Source organism: Arvicanthis niloticus, chromosome 3 (genome assembly GCF_011762505.2).
Source record: "Arvicanthis niloticus isolate mArvNil1 chromosome 3, mArvNil1.pat.X, whole genome shotgun sequence".
NCBI classification, from domain to species: Eukaryota; Metazoa; Chordata; class Mammalia; order Rodentia; family Muridae; genus Arvicanthis; species Arvicanthis niloticus.
Genome location: NC_047660.1, coordinates 79,837,219 through 79,862,024, shown reverse-complemented (window position 1 = coordinate 79,862,024; position 24,806 = coordinate 79,837,219). Strand labels below are relative to the sequence as shown.

The following is a 24,806-nucleotide window of genomic DNA, read 5'->3' as shown; positions in this document are numbered from 1 at the left end:
ACCACTCATTTGTCTACAAGACCTGGGTTCTTCCAGTTTCCTAAGCTAGGGGGAACCTGGATGGAAAACTGACTTCACAGGTAGAAGAGAGGTGAAGTCTGAGGCAGGAAGTGAGAAGAGGAGAAGCTGAACTACTGTCTAGCCTTGTCACCCTGGGACCAGCATGAGAGGCAGCTGTGAGGTGCTGTACCAAGTGCGTCCAGCATACATGACATGAGCCTCTGGGGGCACACCTGGGATAGACGGCATCAAGCATCAGTGGTCGCACTGGACTACTTTCTAATACACATCACTCACAGGCTTCCAAGTTCCTCACTGAGCACCCCATCACACACTGACAATCGTTATCAATACGTTAGTTTCGATAATGATTTGGTCACACTCAAACAGACAGAAAGCATGCTTTTTTTTCCTTTCTAAATGTGGGGAGAAACAATAGACACAGTCAGGATGAAGTACTTGTTCACTGACAACTAAAGAACACTAGAGGTCATATTTTTCTTTCCTTATTCAATTCTTTACCAATGTAGTCATCACACTATGGAGTTTCCCCTACAAGTCTTAACAAAGGACCCTTTTGTAATTAAGGTGTCCTGCTAGACTACTGCAAGAAGAACTCAAATCCACCCTCATCAGTTTCCCTTTGTTTGTGGTCAGCCCTGGCTGAGTCTTGGATGATGCATGCCAGCAGGGAGCTACCCGAATGGCCAGGGTGCATCTCTACTCAGACTCACACACCATCTCCTGTTTAAAAATCATGCTAGGAACTATACAATCACACCAGATATTTTTAGCCTACCTGCAAGGAAAGATGTGAGGCTTGCCAGTATGCCTGGAATATCTTTTATTAAAAAAATAAAATCATAATAATCATAATAACATCATCGACAACAATAATAATAATTGCATTTGGACGATTTGGGAAACCGACTTGGTATCAACAACAGTAACAACAACAACAACAACAATTTCATTTGGATCATTTGGGAAACCAATTTGGTATGGCTGATGCAGGAAAGAGTAACTTTGTTTCATAGAATGACCACCCTTCCTTCTACTAGCAGACCTACACTCAAAACAGAAGCCACTGTGGCTGCTAAGGAACTGAAGTCCTTAGTTGTTATTTTGGACTTTTTTGTTTTGGTTTAGTTTCTTTTTTTTGGAAATTCTACTTTAAGGTGAGGCAAGAAAGACGTAAGAGGACAAGTCCAGCCCAAGGTCTCTTCAACTCACAAGAGCCCCAAAGCTCAGGTTCCAGGACAGCCAGAGCTACACAGAGAAACCCTGTCTCGAAAAACCAAAAAAAAAGCTCAGCTCAGCCCAACTGTAAATCCTAGTTCTTAACTCCTACTTTCAGGCCCACATTGAAGTGTACGTACATCTTACCCAGCCCTGCACACAAGGAAGGCAGAAAGAAGGAAAATGGGTCAAATAAGTTTCTTTAAAATCTGAAACTTTTTTGAAGCTTTATAAGGAAATTTTTATTTATATTGTTAGAGCAAAATAATCTCTCTTTTTAAAAAACTTGATTATGATGGAGAATAGGATTTTCTATGACACATTAAAACTACTTTTTATCTACTTCAAAGTCTTAATATCTGAAGTATGGGTCCTATTTCTACGTTCAAACCCGAGAACTTGTTATATTATTCCAATCATCTAGGTACCTTCTGAGCACGCCTCATACAGTTTCCAACGACTGGGGATCACCATGACAACATATTCCGTATGTGTGGATCACCCAAGCTATCGGGTGCTTGCTGCATCCATAAATCGCGAATTTGTTACTTCGGTAAACTTACTGTAAAAATAAAATATCAACCCCCTTAAATGAAAAAAGTCACATAAGACCTGCTCTCCAGCACCTGTGTAAAAAGTTGCTTGTGACAGCACATGCCTCTAACCCTTAGTACTGGAGGAGTTGAAGACAGGCAGTGGAGTGTGTGTGTGTGTGTGTGTGTGTGTGTGTGTGTGTGTCCAGAGGTGGACTTTTAAATATCTTTTTCTATAATGTACACACACTCCCCTGCCTCCTGGGCTCTTGTTAAATATTTGCCCTTCCCTGAAGCTTCCAAGGCTGATTCTTTGTTAAAGGGAGAAATCAGCAGGGGATAGAGATGATGAAGACCCAAAGTGACTGGACTTAATCAGAACCTTGGGAAGATAACTGGAGAGAAAAAAAATGACTTAAATTACTTTGGCTCTTTATCAAGTGGCATGACATTGTCTTTTGGGAAATAATGACTGAGTCCAGTCAGTCCTCCCTTTCCAGAAGCAAAGTCAGAGGTTCTGAGTGGTTGAGCCTACCTGTGTCCTGTCCTCTGATAGGAAGCTCATCAGAACCAACTTAGACACAAATGCTGCATTTAGGAACATTTTGAAGCCAGCTTCCACTTACTGCTGTGGATGTCAAAACAAAGTTCACTGTTGCAGGCCCTTAGAACCTTGGCGTGAAGCATGCCATGAAAGGAAACAGGTGGCGTGGCCAAACCACAGAGGCAAAGAGGGTGGAGATGATGCTCTCTCTTTGTGGCTCACACTTTAGCTAGCATACTTTTTCTCTTCTTCTAAGAGTTTACTTCCCTTTTCACAGGTTTCCAAACCCCTTTGCAAGGTCACAAGCAAAGCCCCTCAGCCCACAACACACACACACACACACACACACACACACACACACACACACACACACCTCACTAGGATGGTAAGACAAGGCCTATAGAAACAAACTAGGACTACAGGACACTGGTGGTCCCAGTGACACCCATTTCCAAGATGTGTGACATCTATAATTAAGAATTCACTAGGGGAACATAGCTCAGCAGGAGAGCATGTGCTTATTAGCACAGAGGGGACCTAAGTCCAATCTGTAGCACGGGGTTAGGGGTGAGAAAGATCTCTCCACCAGTGTGGATTTGCCTGGGGTTGTTACAACAAGCTCAGGCCAGAAATGGCTAGAAGGAAGCCTTAGCCCTTCGGGCCACCAGGTGAAGCTTTATCTGTTTCCATTACTTGATTTATTCTCCTTTCTGTGGTTTCTTCTTGCAGAAATACTCCAAATTTCTAAATCAGGCAGCTGGTAGCAATTGCTGTGCACTGTAGTGTGTAATATTATAAGGGCCTGACCCAGACTCTCAGTTTTATTTGATTCAATCAGGCTGCCCGAGTCTAGTACTATCTATGAAAGAGCATTTTGGAAAATGTACTTCTTGTTCTTTATCATGTCTTCTGTAGCTACTGCATCTGTAGAACTCAAAAGGCACCAGGCCAACACATGTCACCTACATGTGCAGAAGTTTATGCCCATCCACTCTTTGTGGCTTGTTTTTAACTCTAATAGTGACCTCCTATGGAGGACAAAGTAAGTCCTTGTTTGCAGCTTGGGATTCTGAATTACAGGCCAGGGCAAAGGTTACCAATTCACTGACCCAAACAGGAAGTCACTTTGTGCAGAGTTCTAGCCAACCTTAATGGGGTTCATTTGTAACACTTTCCAAGCAGTTCTGCTTACAACCAACTCCATTTAGTAACCAGTAGCTTCGGTCAACTTGTTGGCATGCCAAATGTGAAGACTAGGAAAAAAGGGAGCATCATTTTTCTTGCCTTGGTTGATTTAAAAAAAAAAAAAAAAAAAGTCTTTGCCTTATCCGGTACTACAGTTTGAGTATAAAATGTCTCTAACAGGCACATATTGAGAACCTGTTCCCTAGCCTCTTGTGATGGTTTGTATATGCTTGGGCCAGGGGGTGGTACTATTAGGAGGTGTGACCTTGTTTGAAAAGGTGTGTCACTGTGGGTGTGGGCTTTAATACCTCGGTTTTGTTTGTTTGTTTTTGTTTTTGTTTTTTAAAGCTGCCTGGAAGTTAGTCTTCCACTAGCAGCCTTCAGATAAAGATGTAGAACTCTCAGCTCTGCCTGCATCATGCCTGCCTGGATGCTGCCATGTTCCTGCCTTGGTGATAATGGACTGAACCTCTGAACCTGTAAGCCAGCCCCAATTAAATGTTGTCCCTTATGAGACCTGCCTTGGTCATGGTGTCTGTTCACAGCAGTAAAACCCTAAGACACTACTAGCACTATTTTGAGAAGTATTAAGAGACTTTAGGAGGTGAGAGGCCAGGTGGAAGAATCATGTCACTGGGAGCATGCCTTTGAAGGTTAGACTTGGTCCCCAGTCCCTTTATTTCTCTCTGCTTCCAGTCTGTCAAAATGATCTTGCAGCCATGTTGCTCTGTCTCACCATCCAGAATCGACAGAGCAAGGATGATGGACTGAAATCTCTGACTATGCCATTTCCATCTGTATGATCCTGGGGAAACCACTGAAGCTTACTTCCTTTTTGTATACTTGTCTTTAAAATGAATAATTATGCTCAGGCAAGCCAAAGGACATACGAGTGTTCTACAATTTATAAAACGCACACACAGAAAAAAATGAGCACCACCACGAAGTGTCACTATGAACAACTCTGGACATATATTTCCCTCTAAGCAAGAAAGAACAGTAGGCCCAAAGAGCTGAATCAAACTCTTTTGTCTTTGTCCGTGTGTACATGTATCTCTGGGTACACATGGACACTTGTGTTCCGGTACATGTGAGAACAAGACAATGACCCTGGGTGTCATTCTTCAGGCACCATCTACAGGGTCTCTCATTGTCTTAAAACTCAGCAAGTGGGCTAGCCAGCAGAGCCCAGGGATTGGCCTGCTTCTGCCTCCCCAGGGCTGGGGTTACAAGTGTAAAACACAGTCTTCTGTCTTTCAGTATGCACACAAAAAATTTGCATTATTAGACAAGATCCACAGCACTATGTTTTGTCATGTCTATGAAATAGCCATAATATTATTTGGGCATGAGTTATAATTTCTGTTAAGGTGAACATTTAAAACAATCTTAGCCTTGAGTTCTTTGTATGTGAGCTGCCTATTCTTGTCTTTGGCCTATTTGTCAATAGACCATTTTATATCTCTATAGATTATTTATATGACAGAGATACTAATCTTAGCCCTGTTGTTTTTATTTCTAAAATATTTTTCAAATTATTCTTCTACTTTTCCTACCAAAGGAAGCATATTACATAAAAAAGAAACTTGTTGATTTAACATCATAAAATAGTATAATTATAGTATTTCTGAGCTGATCAATACTCATGATTTCTGGACACAATTAGGGTGTCCAGATGAAATAAGAAAAAACAAGGAGACAGAATGAACACACATGGATGGATTGTGAGCAAGGACGTGAACCGGGAGGGATTAGGAGAGGGACATCAAATTTTCAAGTATTTAAGATACACGAGAAAGTACGCTATAGAATAGCAGCTCTGAAAGCAGAGCTACAGTCAAAAGATCTTCTCATAAACCACACTGAACAAAGGCAGAAGATGGCCTCACACACTGTGAGCTTTCTCTTCCTGGAAGTGCTAAGCAGAGACCAAATGCATCCAGCAGCTGGATGAGACCTGGGCACCTGTTCTCAGCAGACCAGGGTGCTCTGCTGCAGTGACCTGGGGTCATTTCCCTAGCTGGTTCTATTTGTTTCTTAAGTCCCTGGAAGCAAAGCTTGTTTTGCTTCTCCTTTCCTCCTCAAAGTAAGAGCCAGGAAAAAAAAAAAAAAAAACCAATGGATTTACTGTTAAGCTTTCTGGTTCGGCTCCAATTAATTGAAGTTTACTAATATCCAAGGCTGCCTTCTTGAAAAAGAACACAATGGCCCAAGCTCAGAGGAACATGTTTAAGTGTTCCCAGACTTAAGGGGGACCACTCTTCCCAGCCAGCTGAAAGTTCACAAGCCTATCCTACTTAAGGTCTGACAGCTTCTTCTAAGCCAGTAGCTCCTTTACACCAAAACCAAAAAAAAAAAGGGAAACAAAAAGGGGGAAAGTGGGGAGAAAGGAGAGCATTAGGAACCTCTGGCCTTCACTGCCAACAGTGTCTGACCTAACCCAAGGAGAAATGCAATCACAGCAAGTTCTGGCAACTGATCGCATACATCACCAATGAAGGCACCCCAGATACACAAACAAGTCATTAATAACAGTTAAATTTACAGAGGGCTTGCAAGATCGATTAGGATGGGATCAGTAATGTATTTTCATCCATCAGTTATAAAAACAGTGCCACTGGTGCACAATTAGGGGTGTCTTTTTAAAAAGGAGCACAATTAAAAAAGAAAAGAAACCAGACGATAGTTGAGCCCTCATTACTGGTTTATGTGGAAGGCTGGTAGCTCATGTAGATAAACGAAATGACTCACAGAAGAACTGGTGGTGTCAGCTTCACATTGCTGGACATGGGGAGTTTTGGCTTTGTGGTCTTGAGACACATAAAGTTGAAATTATCAAAACCATCTCGAGCAGGGTTTGCTACTCTATGAAGTGGGCTACAGAAGTACTGACTGGAGGTTGGGTCTCTCACTCCCCACAGAAACGAGCCTTGGATTGTGAGGCAGTCTCTGGGGCAGGCAGGCTCATTCTTCGTGGCCTGTGCGGTGAGGAGACCAGTGATTTAGTCATTTTGTGGCAATGTGATGTGGTTGGGAAAGTACAGACTTCACAGTCAGACTAAGCTGTGAGGCTTGGAGCCTCTACCACATAGTTTGGCCATGACATCTTTCTCCGAGTTTTTCCTTCTTTCTGCAACACAGGATGTGCTGGATAGTTTTATGTCAAGTTGACATAACCTAAAGTCACTTGAGAGGAGAGAACCTCAATTAAGAAAATCCCTCCATAAGACTGGGCTGTAGGCAAACCTGTGGGACATTTTCTTCATCAGTGATTGATGGGGGAGGGCCCAGCCCATGGTGGATGGTGCCATCCCTGGGCTGGTGGTCCTGGGTTCTATAAGAAAGTAGGCTGAGAAAGCCATGAGAAGCAAGCCAGTGAGCACCACCCCTTCATGGCCTCTGCATCAGCTCCTGCCTCTGGGTTCCTGCCCTGACTTTGATGATTAACTGATGTGGAAACAGAAGTCAAATAAACCCTTTTGCCTCAATGTGCTTTTGGTCATGGTGTTTCATCACAGCAACAGTAACAGTAGCACAGACAGAGGGTAGCACTAACCTCATATGATCATTGTGATCATGATCAAAGTCAAGGACAAACACATGGAGCCCCGCCTCCCGATATACACACACACATATTGATATATATATATATGTATGTGTATATGTATACATATATACATATGCATATATATATATACATACATATATATGTATATATATATGTATGTATTATATATACATACATATATATGTATATATATATGTATGTATATATATATATATCATTCAGTATTCATTAGCTAGGGTGATACACATGACCTTTTCCCCTTTTTTGACACAAAGCCTTGATTTGTAATCCAGGCTTGCCCCAAACTCATGAATACTTCCATACTTCCACCAGACCTCCTGGAGCTGAGATTACAGGTGTGAGTCACCACACCAGGCTGGATAATACTGAGTATCAGGCACTACATGAATTATCCTGCTTGAGGCAGCACTATCATCACCTCTATTTTATGATCAAGAAAACTGACACTTGGAGAGGCACAATGGTTTCCCACGTCACTCCTCTATCAGGCAGTGAGGAAGACAAGGGGACCTAGATGGTCTTATTCCAGAGTCAATGCCTTGAACGGCCCAAAAGTCCTCACTGATAAAGTTAACTTCCCTTCCTTTAATATAGCGTATCCACTATATGCTCATCTTGGAGAAGCCTATCTGCAAGACACCCTTCCAGATGAATAAGTGATATACCCTAGTGACCATAATCAGAACTACCAGTGAATAATGACCTCTCACTGGGTAACTGTGAAGCTTCTCACCCAGTGAAATCTGAGGCCTACTAAGCCATCTAAAGAAATTTTAAGGTTTAGTTGTAATAGCTACCTTGGTTGTTTGCATGCATTTGGCCAAATATATTGATAGTTCAATACGACATGATGCAGATTCCAAGAAATGCTAAGCACAGGAAACTAGTGACCACTTAGCTCTGTAACTGGCACTCAAGGTGTACCCCTAAATGGTACAACTTTCAAATACAGTTGTTGACTGTATTTGAGGCACAAGTCACAGAAGAACACAGGCTTGCCCTGTAGCTACAGCTTCAAAGGCACATTCTGTTATATGGTTAAGGTTACATATTTAAAAGATGATATTTATTGGGGGCATTTTATATGTCTGTTTTACATTTGCCTTCATTTTTTTCCCATTAGATGTTTTAAGTACTGAACACTGAGCTAAATCCATCAGAAAATCTGGTATTGAATCTTGGATCGGGCTGGATTTTCTTTGTATTTTTCTGCGAGTCACCTCTCTTCAGTGCCCTTATTCAAAAAGCTGGAATTTAATACATGTTTTGTGATGAGCTACAAGGAATCTTAAGAGAGAACCAGTCATGGTAGAATTAGAAAGAGGAAAGAATGCTATAATTTTATACCCAGTGTATGCCATTATTCATAGGACTATGCAAACCTACTGATTGAGTAAAAACTTGGACCTATTATGCTTTTGGGAGCCCAGGGTAGTACTCAACTACTCATGAACCACACCTATTACCTATGCACTGAGATTTTTATACACACCAAGAGATGAAGCAATGGCTAGAAATACCACCAACCAAATGAGGCCTGATGCCAAGCAACACACGAGCCCAAAGTGAGCAGTCTACCAGGATGCCAAGCCTAACACAAGAAAATGTCTAGATTTCCACTTAAAATGAAATCGAGGGCCAGGAAGACAGATTAGCAGGTAAGAGGAACAGGTATACAAACCTAATGACCTGAGTTCAATCCCCAGACCCTTCAACATTTCAGAGAGAGTAGTTGTCCTCTATCCTTCACATGCCTGAATTTGCACAAGTGTACACACACACACACACACTCATAAATAGTAAACATAATGTTGACCTACAACTCTTAAAAGCCTGTCCCCACTTTGGCTTCCTTAACCATACCTGGCTACTGAATCTTCTATTTAAAGTAAACCTCACCATAGATAAACAGATTTTCAACTGATAATCCTGTTCCTTCAGGATATCAGCTTCTCTGTTGGGGAACTGATTAGGTAGTCTGAGCACCCAGCAGTCCTGGAGTGAGCACTTCCTCCCAGCAGAGGAAGTAACCAAAGTTTTCATGACAATAAAGATGGAGATAAATTGAGCAAGGTTGAATGAATGAGCTGCTTGTGTCATGTGACAATTTTCTGAGAAAATCTAAAGCTATGTACCAAGCTCCTCACATTTCACAGTAATGATTAGAGCTGAAGAATTTTATGGCTAGTTAGTCAGAGGCACTACATTTAAACATTTGCAATCCAAGGTATACACCCATAAGAAATGCCAGATTAAAAAGCAGTATTTGCAATCCAACCCATATGCCCCTAAGAAATGCCACAGTAAGAGGCACTATTTTATTAGTTGATACAAAATATCAGGCATGGATTATTATAACCTATGCAGAATATTTTTAAAGGTTAAAATGGGTATTTAAAAAAAAACTTAAACATGTATAATTTTTTTTACTTCCACTGGAAACTACCAATAAAATTTTAAAAAGAAGCATTTAAATTAAACCCAGAAGATAAATTATTTGCTTTTAAGAGATTTTTTTAAAATCATTTTTACTCAGGTAGATGGCATCTGGTGACCTGCTCCCCACTGAGCTTTCTTTTTTTTAAATAGATTTATTTATTTTATGTTTATGAGTACACTGTAGCTGTCTTCTGACACACCAGAAGAGGGCATCAGATCCCATTACAGATGGTTGTGAGCCACCATGTGGTTGCTGGGAATTGAACTCAGGACCACTAGAAGAGTAGTCAGTGCTCTTAACCCCACCGCCCCCAGCCCCCCACAAGCTTTCTGTTAAGTGAACATCAAGTTGCTGGTGACTGAATGCTAGATGAAACTGTCTGGGGCCTCGCTGCACACACTGTCCTCCCTAGAGCGGGCTGAGGAGAAACTGCCATCACACAACTGTGCCAGACACAGGTGCTCAGCCACAAACGCCCTGAAGGTCAACAAGTCCTATCATCCCAGGAAGGCCTTCAGATAGACAACTTTTCTTTTATTACCGTTCTTTCTACAGAGAAAAAAAAAAAAGCTTCTTGAAAAAGAAATGTTCATAGGACTTAATATCCACTTTACAAACAATTATATAATCTTGGTTTTTTTTTTTAAAGGCATTAAGTGAATGTGGTGTTTTGGTTGTTGTTTTTAGACATTTATAAATACTGGCGACACCTACCGGCAGAAAATATATTTCTGTTCAGTTGCCTTTTGTGCTGACAGAAACAAGAAAACTTCCCCTGAAACCCACTTAAGTTTCTTTTTCAAACCCTGCCTATCTCCATTATTGGGAAGCGATTTATACCTGACCAATGAAATTGGAGGCATCTAGCTCTGCCTCAAGTTGTGTAAAGTGTACTTTTATTATGATAAAAATAATTATATTAATAAAACTCAATGATCCCTGAAAAATATTCACCAATATTCCCCCAAAGCATTTACCTCCCATCTTTGTTTTTACACTAGTACATCCCCACAAAGGAAAAATAAAATATATTTTATTTTGTGGATCCAATTAGTAATGAGGAAAATTAGCATTACAGTTCATGGAATGCTAAGGCACGTATCTACAGACTATGACTAACAAGGGAGGAATAAGCAGTCAAGTTCACATAAGCCTTTACCACAGGACCCCAAAATACAGGACAAAAAGATAGGAAAAAAAAAAAGTCTGGTCAGAATTTGCAGCTATTTTCACTATTATCTTCTCTGGCCCACTTTAATTTATTAACCAAATCGGTTATGCTTTTTCCCCTCCCAGGAGTTTGAGAAGCTACCAGCCCCATCGCTACTGAAAACTCATATCCATTCCAGGCTGTAACAGCCTGAAGTCCGTGAAGGTACCACCCTGTCCAAACAGATGAGAACCCACCACACTCCCACAACTGCCTGAGACTACAAACTCTACAAATATTCAACTGAGCTACGGGAAGGAGAGAGGCTTATCTTGCACTCAGCAAACAAAAAGGAGGATGTAACCAGAGCCTGGTGGAGCCCTGCTGAAGGGAGGCAATCTTGTTGGAGGAAATAAATCTCTGATGCTACCAACCCCCCAAGCACACCTATCCAGAATTCAGAGTCAAGTGCACACACAGAGCAGACCTACATGTGTTGTGTAGGTGGAACCAATGGTGCTGTGACAAGACAGGACTCACACCTGCCTCCAGCGACACTGCCCACCCCCTACATCCCCTACCCCACAACCCCGTCTTGGTGGTGGTTCTCAGAGCGAGGCAGAGGAAAGTGGAGAACACACACAGAGGACATGATGAGCTGGCCTACGGACTCCACCACAGCAAAGCTGGAGTCTGATAAGGAAACTGTCTTCTGAAGAAGAATGAGAAGTGTCTTCTCCCCCAGCTGAACCTAACCAACTTCCAAGGGCAGCCAGCAATTTGCCAGCGACAGGACACATGGGGGTGGGAGAGGAAAGCCTAAGAAAACCAAACTGAGAGGACCCCTTCAATTACCCAAGGGCACTGCCCCTCTCCCTGTGCCCAAGTTCCCAGAAAGGGAACTGTTTCGAGTATTTCAAGACAGCTTCCCATTTACCAGCGTTCAGCTCATTTTCAGCAGTCATGAAGGAGAGCCTCAATTACTCATTTAGCTCATATCCAAAATGAACGACACCCTCCCCCAAACTCCTTTATTGGTTACTTGTGACAAATAAAGGTGCTCTGTCTGGTCCTTGCTCTCAAACAGCTACAAAACCAAGTGTGTCTGGTGAGGTGTCTGAACCGGTCCCCAAGAACTTAGGCTCTCTTAACTCCGGCCGGGGACGGGGAGGCATTGCTTTATGAGGGGCTCTCTCTTGACACCTGGGACCTTCCTAACAGGGCAGCGGTAAGGTAGGTGCCTTTGCGGGCTCTAGACAGAGACTGGGGTTCTGTCTGCCGGACGCTTGGGCAAGAGAAAGGCAGCGTCAAGGATCTGCGGTTCCCGAGCGCAGAGAGAGGGGCAGGGATAGAGGACCCACAGAGAAGGCGAGAGGGAACACTTCAAAGAGAGATCCGGAAAAGCACAGCACGCGGGGAAGATGGAAAGAAAGCGAGCGGTACACAGGGTGAGGTGGCGGAGAAGCCCGGAGGTGCAGGTGTATGGAGGGCGCGTCCTACCTCGTCCTTGGCCACCCCGCTGCCCAGGGGCGCCTCCAAACTGCAGTTTGCCCTCTTGACAGTGAGGTAGAAGGGGTAATCCTTGGCCACCATGGCGGCTGCCGGGCCTGCCCTTTGAGATGTCACCGCTGATCCCAGGCGACAACAAAAATCCCGGGTAAAAGAGGGCCCGAGCTCCACGATGCCGGCGGCGGCTACGCGTACACCTACAGCAGCTTCTAGCTGGGTGGACCTGACGCCTAGGCTCCACCGGGAAGGGCGGGATTGTTTTAAATCCACGCCCACGGAGGGGAGGGCAGTAGGCGGAACTAAAGAGGCCCACCCCGCCCCTCTAGGAGCGCCAGGTGCGAACTTGCAGATGCCTCCTGGGGCTGGGGTGGTTCTGCCAACTTTGGGGACCTCAGGGAACACGCGCGCGGAGCTTCCAGACCCCAGACAGCTCCACTCGTGGAAGAACAACTTGTAGCAAGGAGGCCAGGGCACTAAGCAAAAGCGGATATAGCGAGGGGGCAAGTCCCAAGCCAGACTCTCTTTGGGGAGGGTGGGCGGTGTGTGTGCAGTGTTTCTCTACATAGCCCTAGCTGTCCTGGATACATTTTTTTTTTTTTTTTTTAATGACCGTTAGTAGGGTAAAAGCAGTTCAAACATTAAAATGCACCCATTTTAAGTGTGCAGTTCAAAAAGCACCGTGTAACCAACCTCCCCTCTAACCATCCCCTCCCCCGTCCCATATCTCTACGCCCGCACCCCTACACCTACGCTAGACTGATTCAATCTGTTTCCGGTCTAAAACGAAGACCACGCACTTGGGGATATTTTGGGGGGAAACACTGACGTTGTAAATGCCCAAGAAGCAAGGTCGTTGCTGCAGCTCTGACCAGCCAGGAAAAACAAAACAAAACAAAACAAAACAAAACAAACAAACAACCCTAGAAACAATGGTGACAGTCTTTAGTAAGAGTATTTAAGTAAGCTTTTCTAATTATAGAACACTACCCCAAAGCGATCAGAAAGGAGATGGGTCTATGGGTGTGGAACTGAAAGATCTCCTTTATGTTGGCCTCAGTTCGAATATAATTGCAAAAGGCTGGGAGTGAAGGGTTTTGGAAAAATAATTAGCGAGTGTGAGGCTGTGAGTTCAGTTCCCAGCATCCAAAATATAACAATGCAGAACAAAGCAGTAGAGCAGTTTGTGTTCAAACCACAGCTACAAACGAATTCTTTCTTTCTTTTCTTTCCTTATCTGTTTCTTTTGTTCTTTCTTTTTTGATATTTTCTATAAAGATATACTTGGAGGTCAACAACATTGAATGTCTAGAAGAATCTGAGACAAGCTTACAGAGTCCCTGGTGACAGAGGAGAAACATCTGGGATAGAAAAAATTAGTAATTGTGGACAAAGAGGTTTTATAGTTACAGTAACAATTTCAATGTCTTAAAAGAAAAACATATTCACATGTCACCATGGGAAAAAAAGAGATTAATTTTCTTAAAGTTATTAATTTCCTCCAAATAGCATTTCTTGTAAACTTCACTGTAGTATCTTTCCATCCTCATGTGAAAGGCCTGCACACAGCAGGTGTTGTTCCAGGGAGTCTTGGTTTGCTTATGGGGTATGAGGGAGGCAATGTGATAGAGAAATAGAGACCCTGCTTTGACATTCTCTGCTTCCAGATGAGATCAGAACCCAGCAGTTCCGACTTTCCCTGACAAGAAACTGCTTAACACGTGCATCTTCCACCTTAGGTACCAAATCCACACCCTGGCACTAAAGCCACCCATTATCTTGCCTGACTAGATAGCAGCAGGACAGACTGCCTTTGGATGCAGGAAGAAGCATATGTGTAAACAGGGCTCCGAAATGAGTGGGTTCTGATTGAGACTGGAGAAAGCTGTGGTTTTCTTTCCAAGTATACAACCTGAAGCAAGAGGAAGAAAGCTGCAGCAAAAGAGTCGTGGAGTGGGAATGGGCACATGAGGACCACAGATTCTCCCTAATGGCATTCCCATTACACACTCATACTCCCTACAAGCTTGGCCAAATGTGGTGTTGGAGCAAAGGGAACCCCATCTCCAAGGGTGCCCAACCAAGCCAGGCCCAGAGGTCCCAGAGCCAAAGCACCCACAGCCTCTCTTCCTTTATCCTTTCCCTGTTCTTCCAGGCTCACCCACAATCTCCATCACAAGACCCTGGGCATCAACAGCTCATTTGGGAATGAAGTTTGCTGGGCCTCATTCTCCACTTGGAAAATACACTTACAGCCCTCAAAGGGGAGTTACCTGAAATAGATTCCCACAGCCCTGGTATTGGGGTGCTTTCTTCAGTGTTCTTAGGACTGGCCAGGCAGTGTGATACACTGAAACCTCATGGTAATAATAAATAAACCCTTTAAAAATGAGGGAAAGAGGACTGCAGAGATGGCTCACCAGTAAAAAGCACTTGCTTCTCTTTTAGAGGATTCAAGTTCAATTCCCAGCACCCACATCAGGTAGCTCGAAACCTCCTATAAGTTTAACTCTAGAGGATCTCATAGCCTCTTCTGACCTCCACTGACACCCACATACATGGGAACACACACACACACACTCATACAAGTACATGTGAAACAGGGAAAGGAAATTGAACCACAAGTTTAATTACTGTACAGCAAATAATCATATTAATAAGAAGTTTACATGTACATTTCTTTTTTCTCTTAAGACTTTTTTGCCTTTCTTAAAAAATACTAGAAACCATAGAATAGCATACATGCAGCAAACTTACGTTGCTTTTAACTATTCCTCTGGGGGAGTAGAGAAAGAAGGAGGAAGAAAGAGAGAATTACAAATAGCCACAACTACTTAAATAGTGCCACAAAATGAGTGTGATGGAGATCTCAGCATCCTTGGGTTCTGATATTCCCAGGTTCTCATAGACTGAATGTTTGACCATCCAAGATAGGGTTCACATCTTTAAAAAACATACATACATACATGCATACATGCATACATACATACATACATACATACATATAAACGGTGTACATGGGTGTGTATTTTACAATAATGCCCATACACAAGGCCAGGAATTTGCAATAGGATGTACAAGTTTTACATGTGGTCCATGGGATATTCCAATGATTTTTAAAAGTTTTTTTTTTTTTTCCAATTTCTGCCTTGTTTCCAGGTTTCAAACCTTTCTATCTGCTTTGTTCTTTGCTGATTTGGGATTTGGGAAATCAGCCTGGGACTCTAAGAAGGAATGTGAGTAACCAAAGACTGTTAGCAACAGGCAGCCCTATGAAAGGGCTCTCGAGCCAGCACAGAGTCAGGCTAGTGTGTGATTTTGAGGGAGGCTGGACCAGTTTGGTAATTCCTCCCAGCAGAGCAGCAGCCATGCCCCACCCCACCCCCCCACTCTGCACGTGCATGCGTGTGCGTGTGTGCGTGCATGTGTGTGTGTGTGTTTACAGCTCAGGAATAACACTACCTAATAGCAGCTTCCCTAAAAAGTAACAATACAAAACACCTTTCACAGCTCTCCTTCAGCACAACCAGTTATAATCCTATAAAATGCTTCACAGCCAGGCAGTGTTCCTCTGGAGCCAGGAGCCTGGAGACTGGAATAAAGAAGCCTGTTCTGCATTTCCAGGACTGCTGCCAAGCACAAAGCCAGTGCTCTCGCTTGTGCTGTGCAGGTCATTTGTGCTGCTGAGGGGTTGGACTCTGCAGCCAGCCACACTACTGGTGGTTAGCCCTTTTTAGCCTAGCAGATGATCAGGTGTGGCTAGGTGCCCTTCTACCAATTGCTCAGAACATACCCACCCTGGGGCTAAAACCTCAGAGGCTAAAGTGGCTGTGACCATCTCTACCAACAGGACCATGATCCACCCTATCATCACTACCCTGAATATCGGGGTTCCATTTTTTTTCCTTAAAGGTTCACCTATTGATAAGAGTGATTCATTCATTCATTCATCAAATATGCACTGAGTTCTTCCTTGGTTAGCTATCTCTCTTCTAGTTTTATCTCCATTCGTAAGCTTCCCTGTTGGGCAGGTATTAACTCTAAATATGGTCCAACTTCAAACATGGCCTTTCAGATGAAACTTCTGTAGCTAGTTATACATTGCCAAAGCTGATCTGCGCAGGCTCAGCCTCCCACTGTGCTAACCTCTGTGGCTTCCCTGGCTTCTTGGAGGGATGTCTTCTACTGGCTAACCAGACAGGGTCATGCAAGTACATGTTGGGCACTCACATGTTCTGACATCTCTCCCCTCCCCTTTCTTTTGGCCGATGGCCCCAGTTAATGATCAAGCTCCCTCTCCTTTCTTTAACTTCAGTTTGGGTGGGAGGAAGGAGAAAGAAACTCTGAGGAATCAGGGCTGTGATTCCTCTACACCAACAGCAATGACACACACAGGCACATCTAAAGTTACACACATTGGTACTTCCTCCTGCCTGGGGATGAACCTCCTGGCACCAAGACAGATTGGTAAAAACCCAGCTTTGGATACTCTACAGCTGGAAGGATTAATTCTTACATTGTCTAAAATATTTTGTTTTCAGGAACAAGTCTGGAAAAAAAAACAGTTAATTGATTTAAAACAACAATAGCAATAAACAAAAACCCAAACCCTTTACCTGATTGCACTAATCAGGTCATCAGCCACCTGACAAAATGAAAAAGAGCCATATATATTTTTTAAAGTACCTATAAAATTTGATTGTGTTGCTATGCCACAATGGGTACATTTCTTTTCCTCTGGCTTATTAGAGCAATGGCTTAGAGTTGGAGGTGATTCTATGTCTCCTGACCATGTTTGGCAGTGTCTACATGGTTTTTGTTTTTGTTTCAACACAGAGTCTCATTCAGAAGCCCAGGCTAGCCTAGAACTCACTATGTAGTCTAGGCTGACTTCAATTCACAGTAATCCTTCTGCCTCAGCCTCCAAAGTGCTGGAATTACAAGCATGTGCCATTATGCTCAGCTAGATGCATTTAAAAATTTAAAACTCTAGAAGATGTCAGAGTTCATTGGCATCTAGTGGGTAAGGGTTGGGATGCTGGTAATGACAGCACCTGTGGCAGCCTCCCCCATCAAAGAACAGATGCATCTAAAGTGCTGACAGAGCCACCAGTAAAATACATTGCTTTAAGAGAACAGAGTGACATGTGGCTCTCAGCCACGAGGATCTATTGGTCTTGACCTTGAAGGTCTTTTAGACCTTGACCACTGGTTAGTATCTTAGACAGAGCAGACAAAAAGCTGAGAGTAAAGCAACCCAGACTGCCTCACCTCATACTTGTCCTGATCTCACACCTGATCCTAGCCAAGTAACAGATGCTACATGACACAAAAAAAAAGTCAAGAGAAGAAAAAGGAATACAAGAGAAAGGAGAGACAGATAATTTTCTTAAAATGATCCATTTAAACACACACACACACACACACACACACAAATATGGCAAGTATCATCACGTTCTGTTTCATAATCAGTATCTAGACCCTTTTTTTTTTTTTAAGGAATGAAAGTAAATGAGAATCTATTTGGGAAGAGGAAGAGGGACCAGTGGGAGGAGAACCAGAGAGATTGTCAGTGAAAATGTGTGAATATGTACATGTAGGAGGATGCCATGACGAAATCCACTGTTTTGTGCTATTATTGTCTGAAAAAAAAAAAAAATCTACTTTCATATGTAAAAATCCACCTCAAAACTCTAATGAAAATTGGAGTTTCAAGAACACACAACTAAGCAGAAGCAGGGAAGTGGGGATGTGATTTTCCAAATCCAAGTCTTTCCCAGAACTTTTGTTACCATATTTGGCTGGAGTTTGAGGCAGAAATGTAAGCTCCATGATTAAACTTCTCAAGGGTAGTTCCATGGATTACTACTGGCTGCAGAGGGGCAATCAAAAACCCTTTTTACTCATAGTTTTGCATTAATATTGATTATCTTTAGCCATTTGAATAGATGGCTATTGGCAGAGTTGTTTTACTCAAAGAAACAAGCCAGACCTTAACACATTTTCTGTGTACCACCAGTGAGTGTTTACATCTCACAGACAGTTTGCATCTGCTTGAGAGTATTTCATACTAGGGGGCAAAAATCCAAAATGTTTGTTTCATTCCAAAACTATTTCTTCTCTTCAGCCTACAGGTAAAACATACACATATATGAGACTTGTACACTAGCCATAGAGAGAGAAACAAGAGCCCAAAACGTTAAATCTAGCCTTCAATGGTGGAAGCGGTGTTTCTTCTACCCACTACAAACATAATTAATCAACGAGTCACATCCATCACCCTTAAGATTCCACAGACTGTGACTCTGCTATTTCATGTGCTCTTAAGGAAAAAAAAATCTTACAAAAGTACATAATGTGATCCCTTGTAAGACACACTGCGGTTCCTCTTCTAGAGAAGTATGAGAGCTGGGGTAGAGAGGTGGCCAGGGAGTTAGAGCATCTGCCACACAAGCATGAGGACTGGATCCTTAGCATCGACATCAAAGCCTGGATGAGCATGGCAGCCATCTGTAATCCCAGTGCTTAGGCAGCAACAAGGGATCCCAGGACAAGATGGCAAGCGAACTCTTGGTTCCAAGGAGAGAACCTGCTTTGGGAAATAAGGTGAAGAATGATCACGCTTAGACACCTGACACCAAACTCTGGCCTCTCTGTGCACATGTATGTGCCTACACATGAGTACACACACACCAGACATACATACACATGGAAAGAAAGTGAAGCATATGTGAATAATGACACACAAAAGTGCTCATGTCATTAGGCCTGCATTGGACATCTGACATCTGAGCAGTCCAGGCAACTTTTCCTACATTGTTTGAAGCAGAATTAAATAAGAAGCTTACTAACCCATACCCTGGACCCCATTTTGGGATCAGTGAACCGGGATCTTTGGCAGAGGAGCTCAGAAATTTGTAAATTTGGTCAACACGGTAAAAGGGCATGTTTGACTGATACTGTGTTATGAATTAGAACAGTGGCTTCCCACCGGTCACCTTCCCTTGCCATCAGCAATGCTATGACCACAGACCTTTGGTCACAAGTATCTGAAGATGCTTGGCCCAACGTTGTAGCATCAAAATCTGAAATGGGCAATAAAAGCTATTAATTGGTTCATCCATCACTCACTGGGGATCTAGCGTATGCCAGGCAACATGCTATCCACATGTGGGTGCATAAAGGAAGCCATGAAAAACTGTGCAAGTCCACACTTCAGCTCAGCTCCCAGGGAAGCCACCCACTAGGAGACATGTCCCAGCACATGGTACTGGATTTACAATCTGGTATCCAGGGCTCCAAATGAAAACACACTTATCTTTGTAGCCGAGAGGCACAACTGCATTTAAGTTTTTAAAAAATTAGCTATAGAGAATGAAAGGAAGGCTGTTGGCTTGGAATGTTTACCTACAAAAAGACCTGGGGCTGGGGTGTGGGTCTGGTGTTCTGTAGCAGACCTTAATTATAGAACTAGTCTAACCAGAAGGAACAGGTTCAGGGTCTCCTGGCAAGCGTGTGCCTCATCTGCTGGGAGCAGAAGTTGGCTGGTAAGCTTCAGAGCTGCATAGGCCATAGGCTGAAATGTCCCAGGTGCTTTGGGCATGGTAAGAGCTTTGGAGTGGGTAGGAGGGGATGAGTTAACTGAGCACTTCAGCTAACTAGGAGCCGCATCAAGAAAGCTTCTGGGTTTTATTCTTTTATTGTATCTTATTGTATTACGTTATATTAATTATATTATATTGTATTGTATCATAAAGCCTGGGCCACCTTAAAATTCCTTATATAGTCAAAGATGACCTTGAACTCTCGCTCCTCCTGCCTGTACCTCCTACATTCTTGGCTAACCAGCATACTCCACAACACCCAGTTTATGCAGTGCCGCAGAATGAACCCACAACTTCCTACATGTTAGGCAAGCAATCTGCCAGCTGAGCCACATCCCCAGCCAGAGAGTTCCTGATTTGATTTTTTTTTTTTCCCAGCCGACACCCAGGCCCAACCTCAGCAAACACAGTTCTCCACATATCCACACTCCGGATCAAACTAAAAGTCTCGGCAGCAAAAGGCTGAGCAGAAAAGCAGCAGCCATGACTTTGTGCTCATTGTGATGACATTACCATCTGCTTCTTCCACTTAGGTGGGTTTGCTCGGTTAACTCTCACTCAAGGCTGTCTGCGACCCCCACAGGCTAGGGTGACTCTCATTTTGTCTCATCACCTCATTGAGTACCTTGCTTACCCCAGTGGTCCTCTATCAACAGACCTGCTCTCCCCACTGTTTGTGTGGGGTTGGAGAAGGAGTATGGATTTTCCCTACATTGCTACTCAAATCGGTTCTAATTCTTTCTGTCATACTGGTACATATCAAACAATAAGATGAAAATTAAATTGAAATAGGGCTGATCAGAGATATTATGAAAGAGGTAAATCTAGAGGTTCCTCACCAAAAAGTAATAGAGTGTAGTTTCTTTTTAAATATTGTTTTTAGTTATACATATCATGTGTATCTGTGTGCTGTGGGTACATGAGGAAGCCAGAGGCATTGCGAACTCCCTGAAGCAGACGCCGGGAGAACAGTACAAATTCTTAACTGCTGAACCATCTCTCTAGCCTCTAATTTCTTCCTAAGATAATACTTTTTATGGCTAGGCATGGTGATATGTGCTTTTAAAACCAGCACTCGGGAGTCAATGGCTGGTGGATCTCAGTGAGTTTGAGGCTAGCCTGGTCTAGATAGTGAGTCCTAGGCTTGTCAGAGGTTTGCAGTGAGACACTATCTTAAATTTTTTTAAAAAATGTATTCTTTGAGACCTTCACACATGCATATGCATACACACACATATACATATTGGTCATATTCATCCCTTTCCCTCCCCTAACTTCTCCTGGATTTCCTCTACCCTCATGCCCCTCCCCCACGTTATGACTTTTTCACTAGTACTTATTTACGGAGAATGCAATACATGCATATAATAATGTTGATCATATCCCTCCCTTCTCTAACTCCTTCTAGACCCTATCTCACGTTCCCCTCCCAACTTCACGTGCTCTCATTCTTTTCCAAATATGTTAGTGTGCAATCAGTGTTGCCCATACATGCATGGGTCTGGGGACAGCTACCTAAGCACAGCCCAGCTACCAGGGATCACATCCCCACCAAAAGCTAACTCCTCCAATCCCTCTCCTAGCAGACTCCACTTGTCAATCACTCCTGAGTTAGGAGTGTGCCCTCCCCCACTCACCAGAGCATAGAGTTTCAGACTAGGAAGTCATGCAGAAGGGCTATCAGAAAAATTTTAAAGTAGACATGGATCCTTAATTTAGCTTCTTGATGGTCCAAAATTCATGGAAGCAACCCTGAAACGTAGGTTATGTTGAATCTTTGCTTTTTTGAGATAGGACCTGAAAGGCTAAGGAAAGGAGAAGGATTTTATATGGTGTTTAAGATACCACATAGCTCCAATCTGAAGTGTCCAGGATGATGTGAACTCAAGGACTCAATTTTATTTTATTGAGAAATTGTCTTGTTTATGCTTCCCAGCTTGCTCTTGAGTTTCTAAGTTCAAAGGATCTTCCTGCCTCAGCCTTCTGAGTATCTGAGACTATGAATCACTATATCTATCCCTAGACTCAACTTTTTCATCCCAGGAAGCCAAAGGCAGGAGATGAACACGTCTCTGTTAGCTGCTTGGGATGGTGACTCTTCACTGACAGCTTGACTAGGATTAGAATCATCTGGAAGACTGGCAAGAGCAGTCTTTGCCTGTGTTTGTGACCAAGTTTCCAAAGAAGACCCACCCTTGGAATGTAGCATCTCAGGTCTGCATTCTTCTTTCTCTGCTTCCCAGATAGCCACAATGTGAAGTGGGTGATTTCCCTGTCTTCTTGGCCGAGACAAACCCTTTCCTCTTTTCAGGCAGTCCTGTCAGGTATTGGGTCACATCCACACAAAATCCATGAACACTCTGTTCTACCCGAGGAGGGTCATGATCTCCCTCTTAGACTCTCATAAGAGGTGCCTGAGAGCTTCTGGCATAGACATTGCCAAAGTCATCTGTCAGTGAGTGGGAGGGAGGGAGGAAAAGAGGTAAGAGAATTGAAATGGTAGAGCCAACATCATGTGGCTTCCTTCTGAACTTTAATAACCCCAAGCTGCCTGCAGGCTCTGAAAACCCAAATGCAATAGTAGGTACAGGGATTTCTCTGGTGCCAGGAAAATGCAGTAAGACATGACTTTTACAAGGTAGGCTATGAATTAATGCCCTGCAGCAACCAAACAGGCTTTTAACATCTCCAAAGTTGGCAGCCAGATGCCCAAACGCTGGCTTAGTGCCTTCCAACAATGCACAACAGATAGGACCATGAACTTGAGGATGAAATCATCTTCCAGGAGAAAGAATGGCAGAGAAGCCGGGTTTTTATGATTAGGGGGAAAAGGGCAATTTGATCTGTATTTTCATTGCCACAATAGGCCCCACTTTAATGGACGCTAGAGGTTTTCCACATGTTTGGCACATTTTCTAGAATGTTTTAAAAGGGACCACATTTGTTAGGCCACCTCAGTTACTGAAAGAACAATTCTCCCCTCGGTGAGGAGAGATTTGTCCTGTGGGGTTATCAAAAAGATCAGAAACTATAGCTTCTCCTTTGGATTCTGCTGTAAGGAAGCAGTTTGGGGTGTCTTGTTATGCTTTACCCCAAGAAGTTTCAAAGGAAATGCCTGTCATCAGAATTCAAAAATAAATATAAAAAAAAAAAATGATGCTGGCAGACAAAAAAAAAAAAAAAAAAAAAAAAAAACCAAAGAGATCAGCATTCTGCATCAGTTTCCTGATCATAAAACTTTATAAAAACAACCCACCCATTAGGGGAAAAAAAGTGCACAACAATAGCTCATATTCTTTCCTAAATGCTTGCCTCATGCCAGCCCAAAAGGAGGTGCCATCACGTTTCCTGAATCATGAGGTCCAAACACCACATCCCTTTCCTCCCTCTCTCATCTCCACCCATTTGGCATCATTCCTGAACTTCGCCTCCTCTCTGTGAGGAGCTTAGGGGAGAGGAGCCAACTTTCTCCTTCTACCTGGCCTGAGGACTCCAAGCATCCATACCAGCCAGCAGCAGGAATAGCTGAGTTTTCCTTCCCTAGCTCCATCCTTCCATCCTGAAGGAATAGTTAACGGGGAAGGTTAAGTTACAAAGTCACCAAGTAAGGACATGAAGTCTGCTCCAGAGTCTGCAGGAGGATTATAAAGGGGCTTGCTTGGTGACACTGCATTGTGAAGACTGAAGTACTTTCCTTCTACCTTGGCTGTACAGCAGCATTTGCTCCCACCAGAACCTCACCCCCACCCTCTTTGCAGTGCTGAGGATAAAACCCAGAACTAGGCGAGTGCGCTTACACAGAGATACTTGCCAAGGCCTCTATCCAAACTTTCTTTGTGGAATTTTTAACACACTTCCCTTCAGTTCCCAGTACAAGCAAAAGAAACATACAAGCCCACCAATGAGAAGCCTGGGCTCAAATACTGAGTTTTTAACTTTATGTCTATAGGATTTTGGACAATTTAATCCATAATGTCACACTTCAGTCTGATCATCTGTAAAATTGAAATCAACTTTATTTTTATCTATTTTGTGTGTGTTTGTGTGTGTGTCTGTATATGTGCACACATGCTTGTGCATACATGCATGCATGGGTGCACACATACCACTAGTATATGTAAAGGAACTAACATGAATCAATTAGTTCTTTCCTTCTACCATGTGGGTGCTGGGGATAAAGTCAGATCATCAGGCTTGGTGAAAGGTGCCTTTACCCACTGAGCCATCTTGCTGGCCCCAGTTTCAAGGTTTTAATTAGATAAACAAACAAACAAACAAACAAACATGAATGATTTCATAAAATTTTATTTATATATATATATCCATACCCTAGACACACAGTCAGAATGGTCAACAATATATCCCACTCCATTTTCTCAATGAATTAGATGGGAAGGACAGACTGAGGCACACGTCTAACCTTCTTTCTTTTGAAGGGACTAATTCTTTAGCTCCATAATCTCAAATACCTACTTGAATGTTGGGCAATGGAGACAGCGGCATAGTAAATGGGACTGACACAAACTAGAACACAAAGAAGCTGTGCCAGCCAATGATCATTATCATCTGACTAGATTAAGAATTACCTAAGAGTCGGATGAGGTTATTTCCAGGGAGGATTAACTGAGGAGAGACATCCTATGAAGAAAGTGGGTAGTGTCATCCGTCATCCGATGGGCTAGGGGCCCAGACAGAATCAAAGGAAAGAGAGGAGAAAGCTGGAGGGGTGTGGGAACTCCTAGTTCCCCTGTTCCCACCACGGGAGACCACTATACCCTCCCCACCAAAATGAACTGAACCCTCTGAAACCAGGAGCTGATATAAAGCCTCCCTGCCTGTTGCTCTCTTAGACATCTTAGTTATAGCGACAAAAAGCTAACTAACATACAGAGCTAAGTCCTGGCTCTTCTATTCAATTTGCTAGGTGACTTACCTTGGGTAAGTCACATGACCCCTCCCCACCCTCCAGGTACAGGTTCTTGAATGTAATGGTAAAGTGATTTAGAGGGAAATGCT

The 24,806-nt window shown here is 43.1% G+C and overlaps 1 protein-coding gene across 10 annotated transcripts in view; it reads right to left on the bottom strand.

The window, feature by feature from the left end:
- The window catches only part of Arhgef3 (Rho guanine nucleotide exchange factor 3), a 277,400-nt gene that overhangs the window by 55,677 nt on the left and 196,917 nt on the right, over positions 1-24,806 (bottom strand). The window contains exon 1 of one of the 10 annotated variants that reach the window (XM_076931307.1): positions 12,181-12,421. The exons of 8 other annotated variants lie outside the window; for them this stretch is intronic. In XM_076931307.1, the coding sequence (XP_076787422.1) occupies positions 12,181-12,273 (93 nt within the window). In that variant the 5' untranslated portion in view covers positions 12,274-12,421. Of the gene's footprint in view, positions 1-12,180; positions 12,422-24,806 lie in introns of those variants that run through there. One more of the 10 variants, XM_034498313.2, reaches the window with a different exon arrangement.